Raw genomic sequence first — 20,693 nt, forward strand, 5'->3', positions numbered from 1 at the left:
ACAACTTCCGAAGGATCCACGGCTGGAAGAACAACGCCACCTTGGGGAAAGACCTTTGAATTCAGGTTAGCTAAGGCCACGGATAAATCCCCAGCAGAACGGGCAGCACCAGCTGACTGATGCGCAGATCTGGTTGTCACGCCCCCACCTTTAGACTTCTTTCCCTGAGACGAGGAAGTTGGCTCTGGCTTCACCATTTTTGCACGGCGACTACCTGTGATTATCACCTCATCTCCAGACGTATTCCTACTGGCGGAACCATTTTTGGCGGACATCATCTTTGCCGCCTCCTAATATGCTGCGAAAGGATCGTTGATAGCGCTCCCAAACATGTTCCTTGTAAGAAAAATACCGTAAGACACCAAGAGCAAATGAAGAAAATGCGAAAACACACACTTACTCCAAAGACTGCTGTGCAACAATATTGTCAAGCTAACTAGGAAGTTCACTTGACGACGGTCTAACGGAAGCTGTCACGCCCGAAGAACAGTATTTTCACCTTCCGCAGGAGCAGGATGAATTCCAGCTGCAGAAAGAATATAATGATCAGAAAAAACGTTTAAGCACTAAAGAACGATCGGCTCCCAATGCCTACCTATGATTTTCCATCGATAAGCTGACCTAGGGAGCTCTGTTGGGGAAAAAATACCCCGGTATCATTTCCTCCAGCCTCCACGCAGGACCCAGACCCTCGGGTCCCCGATAAGGGAACTCTCCAGGTCCCCCTCTAGAAGGAACCCTGAGTTCGGTCCCTGGAACCGAGCTCCCTTCCAAGAAATGGAAAACTTCCGATAAGGAGAACCTTCCATATTTCCGAATATGGAAGAGTTTAACCTAATGGAACCGACCCCTAGACGACTATATAAGAGCTACTACAACATTAAAGCAAGAGATCGACTTCTCCAAGGTTTAGAGACTAGAATTAGAGAGCTAGAACTAGGGTTTATTAAAAGATCATTGTAACCGCCCTTGTTCTTGTTTGCATGATCAATAATACGTCTCTTCAAGCCTATTTCTTTATCATTCTCTTTAAATCCTCGCAAAACACATACAAATTCACCCGGTTCACCAGCCTGTCCATCGTTCTGTAGTACTCACAAAGAGACTACACAAAAATCCCCTAACAGTTTGGCGCTAGAAGGAGGGGAGTAATCTAACTACGTGATGGTGGCGGTGGATGAGCATGGCGAACCAACTGAAACTGCCCAAACGACAGCTGAGCTTCAAAAGCAAATAGACGGCTTGCAAATCCAAATCACCGACATGCATCGAGCTCGAGAGACTACCGGAGAAAATCCCAACCTCTCTTCAGAAGTTCAAAGTCTGAAAGAAAAACTTGACGAACACTCCAAACAGTTGGAGCAAAGCGCCGAAAAGCTAAGCCAGCTTCAGTCGGAGAACAGTGTCCTCCAGGACCAGAACCAAGCCCTAAACACGGCAGGCAACAAGAAGCGTCGTTTCAACACCCCGATCCGACCTATGGGAAATCTGAACACACCCAGCACCGGAGGAGGTACAACCGATACACCTCCTATACCAGGAGTATCTGGGGCAACTAGGGAAGGGACCGAGAATCCTCAAATCCATGACCTAGAAGAGAGTGATTCCGAGCCAGAACCTGGGAAGGAAGCACCTGAGAGGACTGCAGCAACAGAATCTTCCATAACCGCCTACCTGGAGCAGATTTTCTCTAAGAAATTCGATGGCATGCAGTCCATGGTAGAACGCCTACCAGGAGTAGCTCCCCCAATCCGGAGGAGTAACCCAGATTCTTACGCTGATACCCCCTTCTTGGAAGAAATCTTCTCAGTCGAGATGCCTAGAAAGTTATCCTTCCCTAGCATCAAGATGTATGACGGTACTGGCGACCCCGACGATCACATTGTGCAGTATAAGAAAAGGATGTTGGCAGTTGCACTCCCTAAGGAATCCCGCGAAGCCACGATGTGCAAAGGGTTTGGTTCCACTCTGATCGGACCTGCCTCAATCTCCCTACCAGGTCCATATCTTCCTTCGCAGGTCTGAGCGATAAATTAGTGGAGCAGTTCACAAGTAGTAGAAGCCTGGAGAAGACTTCAGATGGTCTCTACAAGATCCTCCAGCATCGAGTGGAACCCCTGCGAGACTACATAGCCTGCTTCAACCAGGAGAAAGTGGTGGTCCCCGAATGCAGCATCCCTACTGCGATCTCTGCCTTCAAAAGAGGTCTACTTCCAGACGGGGGGCTATACATAGAGTTGATCATGTACCCTTGCAAGACCATGGAAGATGTGATATCCCGAGCCTGGGCGCAGGTGAAGTGGGAGGAAGATGTTGCTAGCCGTGCCAAGGCTCAACCAAAGCAGGACCAAAGGTCAGCCCGATCAGATCAAGGAGACCGAGAGGAAAGATCCTCCCAAAAAGGATCCAAGGACTCCGTATTAGAAACCGGGGCAAGTTCCAGTACCGGTCTCAAGAGAAGGAAGAAGGAATGTCGGTATCTACCTGGCCAGATATCTCTCATCTCTCAATATCAACACCAGAGCTGGACAGATGGGCCAACAGGTTAAGTGGCCTCCAAAGATGAAAGCACCTGATTCGTTCTGGAACCCGGAACTCTGGTGCGACTTCCACCGTGATCATGGCCACAAAATCGAAGACTGCATCACCCTAAGGATCAAGGTCAACGAATTACTCCAAAAGGGGCATCTCCGAGAATTCCTCTCAGAGAAAGCCAAAGCCCACCTCGGCAAAGAAACAGCAGGGAACTCCAAAGGAGCTGCGCCAACCTCACCACCTCGCCAAGATCGGGTGATCCATATCATATATGGAGGCTCAGAAGTAAGCGGAGTAAGTCATGCAGCCGAAAAGAAATGCACCCATAACGCTAAGCATGGTCTGGAAACTATCCAACCGAAGCGCCTACTTCTAGGCACCAATGAGATAAGCTTCACAACTAAGGAGCAAGAGAAGATCCTAGCCCCCCCACCATGATGCTCTAGTTATCTCTCTCGCCGCAGCGAACTGCTTGGTGAAAAAAATACTAGTAGACAACGGTAGCTCCAGCAACATTATCTTCCAGAGGGCGTACCAAGATCTGGGGCTGGAGGAGAGCACCCTGACGCGAAAGGTAACCCCACTCATTGGATTCAGCGGCGAGGTCAAGAAAACCGCCGGAGAGGCTATCCTCCCAATATACGCTGAAGGACTCAACAAACACTCTAGCTTCCTTAAAACGTTTACAGAGCGCTGTGTTTGGATGCAGTCTCTTTGGAAACTCAACCTTGCTCGCGACAAAGCTAAGCCATTTCCATAAATGCGTTGAGTTTGGAACTTCTTTTTAGCTACCCACATTTAGGGATGGGCACAAGCCGAGTACTTGGTATTTTCGGTATACTTAGTACTCGGCTTAGCTTGTATGAGTATTAAAATTTTGGACTTGTACTTGGTTTGTTAAAAACGAGTACTTATAGTTTCAAGTACTTGCAAAAAATTGAAGGACTTGGTAGTTACTTGTCTTGTTTTATTACTTGTTAATTGTAAATTATTTAAAAATTATTTGATAATTATTAGTAAATTATTTGATAATTAGTTGAAATTTAAAAGTAAAGAAATTTATTATATATAAATAATATGTCTTTGTTTTTCCTGTTTTCAGTCATTCGTAAATAGATTAAATTAAAAAAAATTCCAAAATTCTTATAGAAATATATCATTTATGTTTGATTCACTTATAAAAATTGAAATATAAACGAGTTGTTTTACTATAAGTTAGGAAAATGTATCTTTGTTCAACTAAAAAATGAATAATAAACCAAATAATTAATTTTTATTTTATGATTTTGTATTTGTATGTATTCGCAAGTAGTTTAAATAGACTACTTGATACACATCTTGGTCAAAACAAGTATTCGACTTTAGAGATCAAGTACCAACCAACCAAGTAGTGAACATAAGCAAGTAACAAGTAATTGTAACCACTCATAAAATACATAAATTTTAATTAACTAATGAAATATATACTAAGTATTTAATAAACCAAATAATATATAACAAATAACGGAATAAGTAAAGGATAACAACTAATAAACCAAGTAATAAATAAAGTAACAAACCAAGTAGCTAAAAATTAAAATGAACTTGATACTTGACTTGTACTTGCGAGTAATAAAATCCGCTTACTTGTTACTCGACTTGATTGGAGCAAGTACTTGCTTTTTTTAAACCAAACCGAGTCAAGTAGCGAGTACAAACCAAGTATCAAGCATTTGTGTCCAGCTCTACCCACAATGGCACTATCATTGGCTCTTCTTGTTCTTCCTTCACAGTGACCGGAGCTCATTGTGTTACAACCATCGGAATGTTGGCAATATTCTACATACCTCTGCGCAAGATCATGTTTCACATTATTTGATAACAGATTTGAAACTTCACCCTCATCTCAACCATCTCAAACACATCCATTTTAACTTTTTAATCCCCTAAAGGCCAAACTTTGTTCACAATCACATGGATGTTTGCTACATGGGGTGTTGCCGAAAGAAAGCGACCGACGAGAAAATCTTTCCACAATGGCTCATCTGAACCTCTTCAAGAACAACTACTACACCACCTACCTCTGATGATTATTTACAGTGTTAACCCACCAACCCTTGTTTCCTTCTACTGGGACCATTGGCTTTATGTTCCCTCTTGTTGATGTTGTTTCCTTCACCAGATTATCACCACTAGTGACTTTCGGTGCACCAACCTCGATTGCGTGAGCAAGAAGTTTAGTGAAAGCCCTAGAGTTTCAGTCGCCAAAATAATCGCCTAAAATTTTTCTCTGCTGATGGACAACTTGACAATTTTATATTTTTGTTTTTTAATATAAGCAAATTTGATTGTGCGGATTTCAACTCTAAAAAAAAGTGAGGGCACAAAATTCCAATGATTGCTTCGACTATAAAGCTGATGATTTCAATGTAAGTGGTGAGCTGCACCGTGAATATCATGTGCATAACGCGTTGGGTATTTTGTAGACGTAGCAGTCACTCAGCATGCGGAAACAAATTCTGTCAAGATTATCGGCAAAAACATTATGTTGGAGATATTTCAAGTATTACATCACAGCCTTTACGTTTACCTACTTTTTTAATTTTCCTGCTGTACTCTCTTTGTTTTGCTTGGTAAACTATAAGCCATGTTCGAAAACGCGCCCGTGGAGTCCGATTACACGGTGCCGAAGCGCTCGGCGGAGGTCCACCGTGGCGATTTCACCATCCTCGGCCAAAAAATCGGATTGATCAAAAAGTTCATTCTTTTTGAAGTTTTAGGTGTTTAAATCGCATTCTGGAAGGTAGATCTATGAGTTTGATGCATAAACAACAAGAAAAGCTCATAAAATATGTGGTTTTTGACGAATCTGTGTTGAAGGCGGCGGATATTTTTTTGCAGAAAACCTAATTAAAACGCAAGGAAGAAGATGACTTAATTATAATTATGCCATTCACTTAAAAAACGCACAAAAATAACTTAAATGCGCCTTATGGGCTTCGAACCCGGGTACATATAAACCGACGCATGCCCATTCACCACCCGGCTACGTTACTTTTACATGTATCTCTCCCTACTTAATAAATATATATATATATATATATATATTTGTTTAAATTTTAAAATAATAATTAAAATTACTCCCCGCGTATACCCCGCTTAATCCTCGATTTTTTGGTAACTCGCTAGGCCCGGGGTTACCGCCCGACTAACGCCTAGTGTAGTTTTGAACAGGGACTATAAGTACATTAAGGCTGTATTCAATATAACATTTGAGGTTATTTGATTTTTAATGGAGTTTTAGATGATTTCAATAAGTTGCAGAGATTTAGGTGATTTTTGTTAAACCACTCTAGAATATAACCTAAAATCATGGGATTTGAGTTTTAATTATTTTAACTAAGAAATTCTACCCAAACATCCTAAACTCACCTGAAAACTTTAAAACTCCACAATTTAAAATATTTTCAATAACAGTGAATTTTAGAGTACTCTATGAAATGTTAAGTTAAATAATAGTGAATTTTAAATGAGTTTTTCAAATTCATGTTTGAATAGCAGTGAATTTGTCATTTTAATACAAATCACCTAAAATTTTCAGTTGAATACATCCCCTGAGAGATATTAAAGGGATTAAGTCTTTTTAATCTAGACACAATCGTTACACATCTTCTTCTCATAGCTGGGGCGGGGCCGTGGGAGAAGGTTATTTATTTGAATGTATGTGTTTCATACCCACTCGATTATTCTATAATTAATTTAGGAGTTTTGGTCAATATATCATCAAATCATCAGCATTGTTGCAATTAGCATTATCATATCAAAAAGTTGTTGGTAAACGCTTGTGCTGAATTTTTCTTCGACCATACTTTATTCCATGTTGTTAGAAAAAAACCCATATCACTGCATAGTCGCTGACCACGACTCTAATTCTACGAAACTCTTTTTCTGTGATATAAGTAAACGTTTTGGACAAACAAATTATACATTTGAAGATATTTGTGATTTTACCGTAGTACTCTCTCTATTTCAATTTAATTGTCATTATAGAGTAAAATTTTTGTTTCAAAATAAATGTCGTTTTATAATTTCAATACAAAATTTATTGACTTTATATTTGAATCTATTTTTCTGTTGATTAGAATGTAGTTAGATGTATTGGTAATGATGCTTTTATTTTAGAAATATGCAAAATTAAATATTTTTTAATGTGTGTGTTCAAATCTAAAACGATAATTAAAATAAAATATAAAGAATATATTTTAAAAACATTGGAAATTGTAACTTTGTCTTTGTATGTTATTTACGCTTTAGTCTGCTGACGTGTCGTTTATGTATATTTGACTATGTAGATATTTTAAAAGTAACCTTGGAAAAAATAACTTAGGCATGATTCAATAAAAATATCTCAAATAGTTTTTAATCTAAAAATTGATATTTTCCTTTTTTGATATTATTAAAATAAAATAAAACATTAATAAAATTAAAATAAAGATACTGACAATTACAGCTATGTAATAACTTTAGTTTATGAAAAATATCTTTGTAACTGACTACTGTAAAAATTAAGCGGACACGTAAAAAATAATTTTTTAAATAATATTATAAAGATGTTGCGGTCCATCGAGACCGAAATAACAGTTTCAAAAAAAAAACAATTATGTACATATTTTGTTATTTTCTTTTCTTTTTTTTTTGCATCAAATGGTTGATCTATTACTCAAGCTTGAGGTGGTCTAGAGAACCAGACCGGAATAAAACAATCAATGTAATACATATCCCTATGAAAGGATCTCGCTATCTTAGCTAATGAATCAGACGATACATTTTCAGATCGAGGAATAAAAACAATAGAGAATTCTGGGAATCTGCTCTTCAGCTTCTGCAGCTCGTCCAATTCAGTTAAGAAGTTGGACCAAGCTCTTGGATCTTGAATTATCGAGATTAGATCCTTATAATCTGTGCCAAAAACTTGATACGTCGATAGCTGAAGTATGGACTCCATCCCCCACGAAAAACATCCCCTATATATTATTTGAAAAGCATTACAACATTTTTTTGTAGCCACGTGTCATCACTAGAATGATTCTTAGAATCATTAGAGAAATATGTTGGTCCATCTAAATATATAATAAGCTTTTTATTAAACCACAATAAATACATTATTAATGTGCTTCGTTCTTTCCTTAAATAAGAATACGAAATTGCCTAATGTGGCTAAAGTATATATATGACAATTAATGATTTTAAATAATAAAGATTTGATAAAAATAAGTGTGTATTATAATTATATTTGTTTAATTTTAAGCTATTAAAAAAAATTAAACAATCATAGTAACCATATAATAAAAATTAAAAAAATTATTTATATATTATATTTTGAATTTTTAAAAACGAGTATAAATTACTAAAATTTTAAAAGTTTCACATTCAAATTTTGTGATCTATGATTTAAATTTTTTGTTATGACATGATACAAATAATTAAAAAATAATATAAGTTGAAAGTCTCATTTAATAAGTATCAAAAATAAAAGATATATAAATATATGCATCATTTTAAATTAAACTATATGCCATATAAAAATACATAAATATCTTAATTTTGAAATTTACTTTGAACATTTTTTTGATAAAAAATTTGAAAAAATATTGACAACTTAATTTTTAAAAATATTATAAATTACTTAAACCATTAATTCCACTGTGAAAATTTTGTTATCACTAATTTAGACTTTTTGCTGTAACATATACAAATGATAAAAACAAATATGAGTAAAAAGCATCATCTAATAAATATTAATATTAAAATATACCATATATATGTTACTAACATTTAAATTTAATTATATATCATATCAAATAGAAAAAAATATTTTTCCGATTTATAAAATGTATTTATATGTTCGTACCAATTTAATTATATAAGTAGTAGATAATGACTTTTTAATTATTAAATATATATTTATTATTTCATAATATGTTATAAACATATAATATATAAAATAATTTATATATATAATGTTCATTCCGTGCAAGGCGCGGGTCTTAACCTAGTATTTTGTTATTTTCTTTGAGTCGATAATGAGTGTATATTTAATATATAGTTAGATATACAGAGGCCCCACGCTATTTTTGCATCACGACAACTCATGGTTTTTTAAAGTATTATTCATGATTTGTTCCTTCCCATTACCCTGTTGAATTGAAACTTTCTAAAATCCCATAATCGGCTGTTTCAAATTGACCAAGTTTTTTATATGTTCTTCACTAAATTGTTCAAGTCTTCTCCTTTATGTTAACATTATTGCCTACATGTTTTGAAAGCGAGGCTGTATTTTTTATTCAAAAAGTCTTTCATAACTTGTGTAGACCACATGACTTTTTCTTTGAGTTACAATTAAAAGAAGAGGAAAAGGAAAGAGTTTCTTTGTCGGTTCGAAGATGAGTTCAAGAATTGGAGCCTTTATGCTCCTGATCTTGCTTTGCTTCCAATTTTTATCGGTTTCTGCTCTCACAAATGGTTTTGACGGTAAGTATAATAAAATAGATGCTGATCACCGTTTTAGACGTAAGAATTTCAAAATCTTTGAAAGTTTCTGAAAATTTTGTGTAGCTTCTGCTTTACAAGCCCTGAAGGCTGATTGGACAAAGTATCCTGAAAATTGGGTAGGTGCTGATCCTTGTGGAACCAATTGGGTTGGAATCACATGTACCAATGACCGCGTTGTTTCAATGTAACGACTTGTTTGTGATTTGTAATTTTTCTTATTCTTCCAATAATCATTCGCAGAGTATTAACATTATGTTGTTGCTTGTTGCAGATCACTAGGTAACCTTGACGTGGAAGGAAAGCTTTCCAGTGATATTGCAAGCTTGACTGAATTGCAGATCTTGTATGTCTTCCTTCTTCTTTCTGTTATTCCTTAATTAGAAATTGATTTATTTTTTCTCATTTTATGATCCTACTCTTTGTAGGGATTTGTCTTACAACACTGAATTGACTGGACCACTTCCATCAAATATCGGTCAACTTAAGAAGTTGAAGAACTTGTAAGAAAACTAGACCATTTGCTGTGTTCTAAAAGGAGCACCTAGGCTCAAGGCAAGGCAATGCAAGGCTCAGCATCCATCATGTAGCATAGTGAGGAGGCTATGTTATTTCACAAAAGCGCTCGCTGAGTAACGCTTCATAGCGCCTCACACCTCACACCGCTCGCACGACTCTTAAAAGGTAGATTTTCCATAAAACATCATTTTGCATGGGGATTTTTGGGTAATATGATTACAACTGAATGTTTAGTTACTTTTTACGTTTACAAAACGTATTTACCCGTGAGAATATACTTAAAGACCTAATTAACTATTTCAAGTTTCCAACCAAGTCTGAAACTCGTTGCAAAAAGTCTTCACTCTTTAAATGATCAGGAGCACCTCGAAGGCCATCTTAAACACACATAATGTTGATTGATGAGCATTATGAGAATGAAACTGTAGAAGATTTTGGAGAAGACGGGGTAATGGATTGTTTATGGAAGCTGATGATTATGATATATGATGCTAATTTTAGAGTTTTAAACAATTAGACTTTGATTTTCAGAAATTTAAAAGAAAGACTTTGATTCTATAGTAATTTCATTTATTTATTTCAGACTCATGACTTTAGCGTTTATCGGATTGCCCTTTCTATGTTTTTCAAACTATAATCCCACAATTCTGATAACCCAGGGTTGTCAGTCACAACCATGATTTTAGAACCACAAATAGTGGCACACATGCATAGGTTAGGACTTTAGGGATTAATGAAGATAACTAACCTAATATTTTCTTGTGTAGTTTGTGCCTCAGATACCAAAGACTACCTGAGCATTCGTCTAGGCTTGGAGCGTGTTTCTAGTACTTCGTAGCCTTGCCTTGCCTTGCCTTACCTTGCGCCCTTTCAAGCATAGATCATTGGGTCATTGATTAATATATCTCCTTGTCTACTTTCCTATTATAACCAACACTTTTTTTACTCTCCAGGATCCTTGTGGCCTGTAGTTTCAGTGGTCAAATCCCTGAGTCCATTGGAGATCTTGAACAACTTATATATCTGTAAGATGTTTCTTCCTATTCATAGAAAAGTATCTTTTTACTTTGCGATATCAAGAGCCTTTGTAGTATTAATCTGTGTTGCTTCCCTACAGCTCCCTGAATTTAAATCAATTTAGTGGAAGAATTCCAGCTTCCATTGGACGGTTATCAAACCTATATTGGTTTGATATAGCTGACAATCAGATTGAAGGAACGATTCCAGTTTCTAATGGGACTTCTTCACCTGGACTTGATATGCTTCTTGAAACTAAGCATTTGTATATATAATTCCAAATCTCTTCAATATTTTTTAATATAATCACTCGTTTTAGTATTATGCTAATTAGTCTGACTCTCCTCACTTCCTCCTGCAGTCATTTTGGAAAAAACAAGCTTTCGGGAGTTATCCCAGAAACACTTTTCAGCTCAAAAATGACTTTGATACATGTGTAAGCTTCATATTACTTATGAATGCTGAGAGTTCAGCACAAGTTGACTGCATTTTTTTGTTTTATCCATAGACTATTCGATGGGAACAACTTCACGGGGGACATCCCAGACACCCTTAGCCTCGTTAAAACGTTGACAGTGTTGTAAGTAGTAGATTCTTTTCAAATTGTTTTATCCCAATTTTTTTATTTTTTACTCTCTGTTACAGACGCCTTGATAGGAATAAACTTACTGGCAATATTCCTACAAGTCTTAATAACCTCACAAATCTTCAAGAACTGTAAGTGGGAGCAACTAAAGTTGTGTTCTGTGTTTGTAAATATATATAGAAGAGGTAAAATAGTTTCTAGTTAAATGCACTGTAGGTACTTGGCCAACAACGAATTTACAGGTAGTCTTCCAAATTTAACCAGCTTGACCAGCCTCTACACATTGTAAGTTTTATTATTATTATATTTATCTCACTCTTTTACTGCTCAATTTACCATTACTACTCTTCTCAGACCTTTCATTATTAAACAATCTAACTGCCATAATGTGATTGATTTATAACAGAGATGTAAGCAATAACACTTTGGAATTCTCACCTATACCATCATGGATCTCTTCATTACGCTCCTTGGCAACATTGTATGAGCATTTTTCTCTTCTCTTTCTTCTTGATATCCATGTGTTTACTTTCTAAGAACAAATGGTTCTCCTCTGCAGAAGGATGGAAGGGATCAACCTTAATGGTTCAATACCAAACTCATTTTTCAGCCCTCCTCAGTTGCAGACAGTGTGAGTCAAACAATATATCGGTGATGTTCGTTTGCTCATCTAGGTGATCTATTTGGGTGAAGATGCAAATCAATATTCGTTTTGTGCATTAAAATGTTACATTTAGATGGATCACCCAACTGCATTTATGAAAACTCACCTCAAATTCTCACCCAAATGAGGGTGAGTCTTCACAGAGCATTTAGGTGAGTCTTCACCAAAGAAAAACAAATTTTTGGTCAAAAATATAAAAATACATTTTCTTGCCAAAACCAAAAAAACACAATTTCCCGTCAAAACTGAAAAACACAATTTTCGGCTTAAATCGTAAAAAGGAACTTTCCCGCCAAAACCGCAAAAACACACTTCTCCCTCAAAACCGTAAAAACTCACGTTTCTGCCAAAACCATAAAACGAGCTTTTCCAAAAAATCGTAAAATGGAACTTTCCCGCCAAAACCGGAAAAATGTAATTTCTCGCAAAAACCGTAATGAAGAGATCCATGATGGTTTTGGCGGGAAATTGTGTTTTTACAGTTTTGCGAGAAATCGCATTTTTTCCGGTTTTGACGGGAAAATTCATTTTTATGATTTTGTGGAAAAGCTCGTTTTATGGTTTTGGGCAAAAAGTGGGTTTTTACGGTTTTGACGGAAAATGTGTTTTTGCATTTTTGGCCGCAAAGTTCCTTTTTACGATTTTAGCGGGAAATTGCGTTTTTCGGTTTTGATGAAAAATTGTATTTTTCGGTTTTTGGTAAGAAAATGTGTTTTTATGTTTTTGACGAAAATTTTGTTTTTTTGGTGAAGACTCACCCTCACTTAGATACTCCGCGAAGACTCATCCTTATGTGAGTGAGAATTTGAGGTGAGTTTTCACAAATGCAATTGGATGATCCATCAGGATGTAACATTTTAATGCACAAAACGAACATTGATTTGCATCTTCACCCAGATGGATCACCTAGATGAGCAAACGAACAGCACCGATATCAAAATCAACACAGTGCTGCCACATCTGTACTTATTATACTTTTTTTTCTTTTTTTTTTTAACTTCAGTATCCTAAAGAGGAATCGAATAAATTCAGCGTTGGACTTTGGTACCAGCTATAGCAACCAGTTGGAGTTTGTTGATTTGCAATACAATGACATAGATGTTTATACACAACCATCCTCTAACACACGCATCCAAGTAATGTATGTATCCTGGTCAAAAATCAAAAAAAAAAGTTTTTTTTTTTTGTTTTTTTGTTTCATCAGTCATTTACTTATGTTTAATTCTAATCTACAGATTGGCAAATAATCCAGTGTGCCAGGAGCAGGGAAACAGTCCAAGTTACTGCTCAGCAATCCCACACAATACCTCTTATTCTACCATTCCAACAACCTGTTCTCCGTGTGATCATGGCAGGGAAGCGAGTCCTTCGTGCCGCTGTGCGCATCCATTCACAGGAACATTCAATTTCAGGGCTCCTTCCTTCTCAGGGTTATTCAACTCCACCAACTTCGAAATTCTTCAGAAGGATATAACTGGTTTCTTCAATAAGTTCAGTTATCCAGTGGACTCCGTGGCCGTCAGAAACATAAGAGAGAACACAACAGATCATCAGCTTCTAATCGATCTTTTAGTCTTTCCATTGGGCAGAGAGAGTTTTAATGAGACGGGAATGTTACTTGTTAATTTTGCCTTTAGCAACCAGACTTATAAGCCTCCCCCTATATTTGGCCCTTACATTTTCATAGCCGATCCCTACACTCAGTTCTCTGGTATGATCAATACATACAGCCAAACCCAATCTATATTGGATCAATATGACTCATTTGCTCTGTCCTTTTTTTTTCTTTTCCACAGATGGAGGAGGTTTTAAGTCATCAAACATGGGCGTCATAATCGGAGCAGCAGTTGGTTGCGCGGTTCTTCTGTTGTTGTTAACTCTAGCTGGAGTTTACGCTCTCTGCCAGAGGAAGAGAGCAGACAGAGCAACTGACCAAAATAATCCTTTTGGTAAGAGGAAAAAAGGTTTAGTACAAAAGATTTATCCCTTAAAGACTGAAACTGCTGACAGCTTCTCTTTTGTATGTTTCAGCCAAGTGGAGTACGAGCAAGAGCAGTATTGATGCTCCGCAGCTAATGGGAGCAAAATCTTTTACTTTTGAAGAGTTGAAGAAATGTACAGACAACTTTTCAGAGGCAAATGATGTTGGGGGTGGAGGTTATGGCAAGGTTTGTGTCTTTTTCAGTGGCCTTGATCAATGGTCTTTATTTGAAATATCTGATCCCGAATCTGTCTGATGGTGAAACAGGTTTACAGAGGGATTCTTCCCTCGGGGCAACTCATTGCAATCAAAAGAGCTCAACAAGGATCTTTGCAAGGAGGGTTGGAATTCAAAACTGAGATCGAACTACTTTCAAGGGTTCATCATAAAAATGTTGTCAGACTCTTGGGCTTTTGCTTTGATCGAAGTGAACAAATGCTTGTATACGAGTACATTCCAAATGGCTCTCTTAGAGACAGTCTCTCAGGTAATATACCAAACCTCTTTCTTCAAGGAATTAAAATTGTTTTTTTGGGTGCTGAATATTTTCTTTAAAAAAAAATACAGGGAAGAGTGGGATAAGACTTGATTGGATAAGAAGGCTCAGAATAGCACTTGGTTCAGGGAAGGGTCTGGCTTATCTTCATGAGCTTGCTGATCCTCCAATTATACACAGAGACATCAAATCAAATAATATATTACTTGATGAAAATCTAACTGCAAAGGTTGCCGATTTTGGCCTCTCCAAACTTGTGGGAGACCCTGAGAAAACTCATGTGACAACACAAGTGAAAGGAACCATGGTGAGTAGAGAATCATCATCATCTTTTCTCTCTTTTATCATATACATTTAACCTCGCAATATATCTGGAATTAGGGCTACTTGGATCCTGAGTACTACATGACAAATCAGTTGACCGAGAAGAGTGATGTGTATGGGTTTGGTGTGGTGATGCTTGAGCTATTAACCGGTAAAAGTCCAATAGAGAAAGGTAAATACGTGGTGAGAGAGGTGAAGATGAAAATGAATAAGTCGAGGAGTTTGTATGACCTGCAAGAACTGTTGGACACGACGATCATCACAAGCAGCAGCAACCTTAAAGGGTTTGAGAAGTACGTAGATTTGGCTCTGAGATGCGTGGAGGAGGAAGGAGTGAATAGACCATCCATGGGTGATGTTGTGAAAGAGATTGAGAACATAATGCAGCTCGCTGGGTTAAACCCGAACGGGGATTCAGCATCGACTTCGGCAACGTACGAGGATGCAATCAAAGGATCTGGTGATCCTTATGGCAAGGACTCGTTCCAGTACAGTGGGAATTTCCCAGCTTCAAAGCTCGAACCCCAGTGATCGATTGTTTTTTTTTTGTTGTTGATATTTTGTAATTGACTTCATATTTGAAATGCCTTGTGAATGTGGTTGACATGCATGATTTAATTTGTTGTATGTGTCACTAATTTTTATTTGTGTTTCCCACGTAGCAGAGGAATGGGGCAAAACTCAGTATTAAAATAACTACTAGATCTTTTTAACATAAACACCGGTTTTTAAACGTTCGACAAATAAGAATATAATTCATCTCGAGTGTTGTTGTTACTGTGGTTTAAAAGCTTTTATTTGCGAAGCCGACTCTATTTTCTTCCCTTTACCTTGACTTTTGTACAAGAGAAAATGTTAATTGATAATCTCCTTCAGAAAACAGCTACTTTAAGATTTCCGTTTATATCGCCAAAAAAAAATTTAGCAGAAGGCAGAGAGAAGCTAAAGAAATTTCCAACAGAGCATCAACTTTACTACATACCAAAAGAAAAAGTGTGTACTGTGTAGTGACTAAAGATCAATACTCTTTACTTCATAACCCAAACGATGCAGATAATAGAATCAATAAAAGAGAACAATAACATATTCAACACAACCACATTTACAAACCCCAGAATCATGTCTCATCATATAATTTGCTGAGTCTATAAAAAAAAAAAAAAGAAGCAGAGCTGAGAAGAGAAGATCGAAAGTTATTACCACTCACTTTCTTTACAAATGAAAGATGCGATTGGTTTAATAGCTGCCATGAGATCTCGCGGATGAAACAGACTGGGCCGACACTGAAGCAGTCGGACTGTGGACTTCCCCATTGTTGCCTTTTGCTTTACCACTCAATCTTTCCATTCCATCCAGACATATCTCGTTGAACCAGTCGTCTTCTGGCAGATCACTGCACATCATTCAAAACCATATTTATCCATTTGTACAACCAGAAAAAAAAATGAAGAAGTTATAATGTACCAAAATACCCTCAAAACCGACTTACCTATATGGATCCAGTCCTGTTGCACTGAAAGCTGCTAAGGCTTTAGTTATTATCTCATTAGTTCCCCTGTGCAAATTCCTCGATAGGTAGCGACCTTGGGATGCAAAGCATATGACAAACTTCATGTCCAAATATAGCTGTGACAGATGCAGCTTGTTAGAAAAGTATTCGGCAGTTTTGATGCACGTAAAATCTTCTTACAAACCTGCCGGAGGCCAAGAGGCCCCAAAGGTCTGGGTCCTTCCTCAATGTCATCCCAGAAGCTCTGGTCTCCGGAAAGCCATAAGATCACTGTCTCTGTTAATCGCATCAACAAAGAAGTGGCAAATCTTTCTCTTCCTTCAAACATATCTGCTGCTAGACTTGCCATCCTGTTAAGTTTCGCATAAAGTTCCTGTTTTCCAACGACACAACACCCAAAGTATATGAAAAATAAGCTAACAGAACAAAAATATTGTTAAATAGACCACGAAAAACATAGTAGATTCAATTAGACAAGATAGAATCCGACAGTCAAAGTACCTAAGTTGGTACAAAACGTGATCACAGTAAGGCTTTCTGGACAGATGGAGATTAAACCACAATTACCTGGAATATCAGAGATGGGAACCAGTCCACATCATCGCCATTTCCATCCATGTTTATGTACATATCCGCGGACAGATGGCTATCTCCTTCCTCGGTAAAAATGAGATCCAAGGCATGCTGGCGACAAAATGCATCTTTTAACTTGTCAACAGTACTAAGTAAACGCCGCTTCCATTCTCGCTGTTCAGGATTACGATTTTGTCTGTCTGAATGTCTCCTTAGGTCGTCTGTCCTGTGACTTGTCTGATCAAGAGGAGCCAGTTTCATGGCAGCACGCGGGAGTAGTTCATCAGCTAGCAATGACGCGTTTGCAAGTAATGCAAGTTGTTGCGCCTCGGTCTCAGCCATTTGGACAATCTTATTACCAAAACCTTCAAAATTTGCTTCTTCTTCTTCCATCGAACCAGGAAGTGCTCTTACCAGCACATCTACATATGAGTTGAACACTCGAAACAGACCTTCCAGCGCTTTACTTCCCAACTGCATACTTAGAAGAGGTCCTACGTCCTCAAAGAAGTCCTGCAACAAAAGACAAATCGTAAGAGGATCAACTAGGAATACATCTCCAGAATTCAGGAGAATCCACTAGGCAGTCCATTTGCCTATCAGACCAGACTAAGCCAGAATTGGTACTGCATAGACTTCATCAATATTTTCAGTGGGGATGCACGTGCAATATGGCAACAGTTTCAGTCCTTGACATACTCTAGTGAAGGGTTTAATTAATCATCATCCACAATGGCTAGTCAATTTCGTATTAACTCATAAGTTATGAAATAAGCAATTATCATAGGATACTGGCATATTGAACAGTGACAAAGACGACATTTTAAGATTCACAGATAATCCAACTTCAAGCATTTGCTAAAACTTCATATTCTCTAGCACAACTTTGAAACAAAATCTAAATTTTTTTTGAGAAAAGCGTTTTACAAAAGATTGGCTACCTGGACCATCAGATTAAAGCGGTGGGCACTGGATGTAAGCTTATTCTGAAATGCTGTACTGGCATGACGACTACCAGCAGGAGGATTCGTCAGCACCCAATCATCTGCAGCAGCCATAGCTGCAGTGTTTTCTTCAATGCGTTTAAGATTGGCCTCCAATGCCTGTTCCACAATAGGCTTAAAGTGCTTCAAAAGCACTGGGCAGAGGGACAAACCACGAGCTTCCAACAAAGAACAATGCCCAAGAGCTATCTGTGCACACTCTGCCGCGGCTCTCAGTCCTCCTGCTGCTGCGGAAGATGCTAATGCATGCCTTTTAACAAGAAGGGAAAACGCCTCTGTTTGCTTAGTAGCCCAAGTAACAAGCTCAGAACTATATGCTGGCTCCTTCCCAAAGATTCCCAACGAGTCGCTAGACGCTTGAGAGATAGCAGAGAAAACAAGCTGAGAAAGCGCAGCAGTGTACGCTCCTCCATATGAGGTGCTAGATGGACGAAGACTTTGCATGTTGTATTGATATCTCTGGAAATGGGCATCAAGAAGCACAGTATGGGCTCGAGGACCATCGCCAAGCCTTTTGAGAGCTGTTATTGCTGAGCGAAGTTCCCCACCTCGGGTCGAAGGTTGACATGCAGCTTTGGCAAGTTGGTCAGCTAGTTTTTGCTTGCGCTCGGCAATAGCAAACTGAAGAGATGAAAGTAGAGAAGAGCTTAGAGTGTGATTTTCGTTGGCTTGAGATATCAAAAGTTCACCCTCATCAAAAGCTGCCAGAGCTTCATCTACTCTTCTTTCAGCTAACAAAGCATCAAGCTGGTCAGGATATTCTGCAGCCCATTTCTCCAGATCAGAGAGGTCGTTGTCTTCAAAACTCAACACACCATTTGCGGGAGATCCATCGTGGTCAATGTTAACTCCATTCGCTAAGCCATGAATTAGAGTGGCCTGAGTGGACAGAAGATTTCTAATAGATGATAGCTCCCCTTCCAAGTCTGATATCTCTTTCGATGTCCTGCACATAACAAAAGATTAACACACTGCTAAGATTGAAAAAAAAAAAAAAAAACGACAGAGAGGATATCAGCTTAACCGTATAAAGGCTGGATAATTAGCATAAACACTCCGCCGCATTTCTTCCGCAGAAGCTTTCTTCAAATCCAATAGATAAGAGCATAACTGCTTTATATCCTGCAAACAGATCATAACCAAATCGAATACTAGTCCTTTTGTAGACAAATCCTAAACCCTCAGATCCGAAATTGACTAAACGAGGCAACAAATGATGTCTCTGATACAGGAAACAAATAGTATCATCCTAACACAATCTGCTAACTAGTATCTATTACGGAAAAACCTTTTTAAAGAAAAAGCCAACCTTCTCGTTGATAGAACATTTGGATTGAACATAAGCGTCGGCGTCGAACTTATCAGACTTGAACAGACTCAGGCCTTCCTCCACTCTGACGCCGTTTTCCTTCGTCGATGTGCTTTTTGATCTGGCCGTCTTCGCCGCCATCTTCCCTATACCCTAAATTTTACAGTGTTTCGGTTTCAGATCTGAGGCGGAGGCTAGAGATCAGAGCAGGGAATGACAAGATTGAAAAGGTAGCGATGGATGATAGATGACGATCGAGTTGGCAACCAGCGATTAAGCCAACACGGAACCTTGATTTTAATAAAGATTTTTCCTTTTTCTCGGTCACCAATAAAGGTTTTTCTCTTTGAAGAAAAAACAACAAAAAAATAATGTTTGATTAAATTAAATAAAAATCATCAAAATAATATCATACTTTCAAATCTAATTAAAAACATAAATAAATCTCACACTTTGAGTGAATAAGCCATTTTAAACCCGTTAAAAATCAATTTTTGCGACATGAGAGAAACTATGCAATGCCAAAGAAGAAGGTACCTTGGATTTTCGTTTGATCAATGAGATTAATCTGAATTTGTTAGCGAAACGACTATGAAAATTGATTCAGTTTCCAAATTTTCTACTTGCAAGAGTTCTTGTAGAAAATATTATAGGCTTAGTTCGTCTTTGTGCGCAATAGATATTGATAACCCTTCTTATACATGGAAAACTTTAATGGTAGTTAGACGACTTAGGCCGTTATTGACTTTGGAAATTAGACAAAAAAAATGCATTCATGCTTTTTCATATAAGAGCATTGAAAGATCCATGGGTTCTTACAATCCCGGCAAGATCAACACAATCTACTGCTCTAGTAGTTCATCCAAAAATAACAGTGACTTTATACAAGGAGAACCTAAAAAATAGAACATTCATATACATGCCAATCCAATAGAAATGATAAATTTTGTTGGAATTACACAAAATTGGACAATAAACAATTAAATCGAGTTACTAGGTTGCAAAGAATATCCTCGTCAAGGACTGGTTGGTCCGAATTGTTCACGTGTATAGGGAAGCTAACCGATTAGCTGATGGGTTAGCTAACCTTGCGTTTTCTCTTTCTTTTGGGTTTCATCGTTTTGATGTTGTTCCGCTTGAGTTTGTTAGTTTGATACGAGAGGATGTCGATGGACTGTTACAGCCACGACAAGTTCGACTGTAATTTGAAGTTTTAGTTTAAATAAATTTGGGAGGCTTCCTCCCATCTTCCTACCAAAAAAAGAATATCCTCGTCAATGAATCATAGGCTATGGTAACGGAACTTCGTGTCACAAAGCTATATGGCTTCACTTCGAAAATCAACGCACCGCAAATATTTGTCATCTTATTTGGCAGATTGTAACATGACTTTGGGAACCGAAATTCACACTATCGATTTCAATGAACAGAAGAAAGCAAAGAAACCCTTACTTTCCTTAAAGTCTCAAAAATTTACTAAGCCAACGACAAGAGATCGAAATACTAAAATAGACGAAGTAAAATGAATCAAAACTTGAGAGCAAAGTAACGATGTTCTTATTTCGAATCTGTGTATGAGTGTGGCAATCGTACAATAGGTCCTAAAAGCCTTGGCTTCAAGAGCTGTCAGCGGGATCTATAGTTCTA

At 37.6% G+C, this 20,693-nt stretch overlaps 3 protein-coding genes across 3 annotated transcripts; 2 read left to right on the plus strand and 1 right to left on the minus strand.

Annotated features, from left to right (window-relative positions):
• The first annotated feature begins 1,164 nt into the window (after positions 1-1,164).
• On the plus strand, positions 1,165-2,973 carry LOC125578954. The gene is made up of 3 exons (XM_048742110.1): positions 1,165-1,955; positions 2,000-2,476; positions 2,523-2,973. Exons 1-3 carry the CDS (start codon positions 1,165-1,167, stop codon positions 2,971-2,973), a joined length of 1,719 nt encoding a protein of 572 aa, XP_048598067.1.
• A 5,767-nt stretch (positions 2,974-8,740) lies between these two features.
• On the plus strand, positions 8,741-15,311 carry LOC106430644 (leucine-rich repeat receptor protein kinase HPCA1-like). Its single transcript, XM_048742720.1, has 19 exons — positions 8,741-9,045; positions 9,130-9,250; positions 9,338-9,409; positions 9,492-9,566; positions 10,536-10,607; positions 10,700-10,864; positions 10,961-11,035; positions 11,108-11,179; positions 11,245-11,316; positions 11,402-11,470; positions 11,592-11,666; positions 11,745-11,816; positions 12,853-12,990; positions 13,085-13,560; positions 13,646-13,798; positions 13,881-14,017; positions 14,098-14,317; positions 14,398-14,633; positions 14,708-15,311. Exons 1-19 carry the CDS (start codon positions 8,958-8,960, stop codon positions 15,179-15,181), a joined length of 2,862 nt encoding a protein of 953 aa, XP_048598677.1. The 5' UTR covers positions 8,741-8,957; the 3' UTR covers positions 15,182-15,311.
• A 347-nt stretch (positions 15,312-15,658) lies between these two features.
• On the minus strand, positions 15,659-19,385 carry LOC125579124 (exocyst complex component EXO84B-like). The gene is made up of 7 exons (XM_048742721.1): positions 19,047-19,385; positions 18,762-18,859; positions 17,675-18,683; positions 16,728-17,246; positions 16,345-16,533; positions 16,140-16,276; positions 15,659-16,043 (listed from the first exon to the last, which is right to left on the minus strand). The coding sequence occupies exons 1-7, from the start codon at positions 19,185-19,187 to the stop codon at positions 15,887-15,889; spliced, it is 2,250 nt and encodes a 749-aa protein (XP_048598678.1). The 5' UTR covers positions 19,188-19,385; the 3' UTR covers positions 15,659-15,886.
• Positions 19,386-20,693: the final 1,308 nt, after the last annotated feature.

This window comes from Brassica napus, chromosome A10 (genome assembly GCF_020379485.1).
Source record: "Brassica napus cultivar Da-Ae chromosome A10, Da-Ae, whole genome shotgun sequence".
Classification (NCBI taxonomy): Eukaryota; Viridiplantae; Streptophyta; class Magnoliopsida; order Brassicales; family Brassicaceae; genus Brassica; species Brassica napus.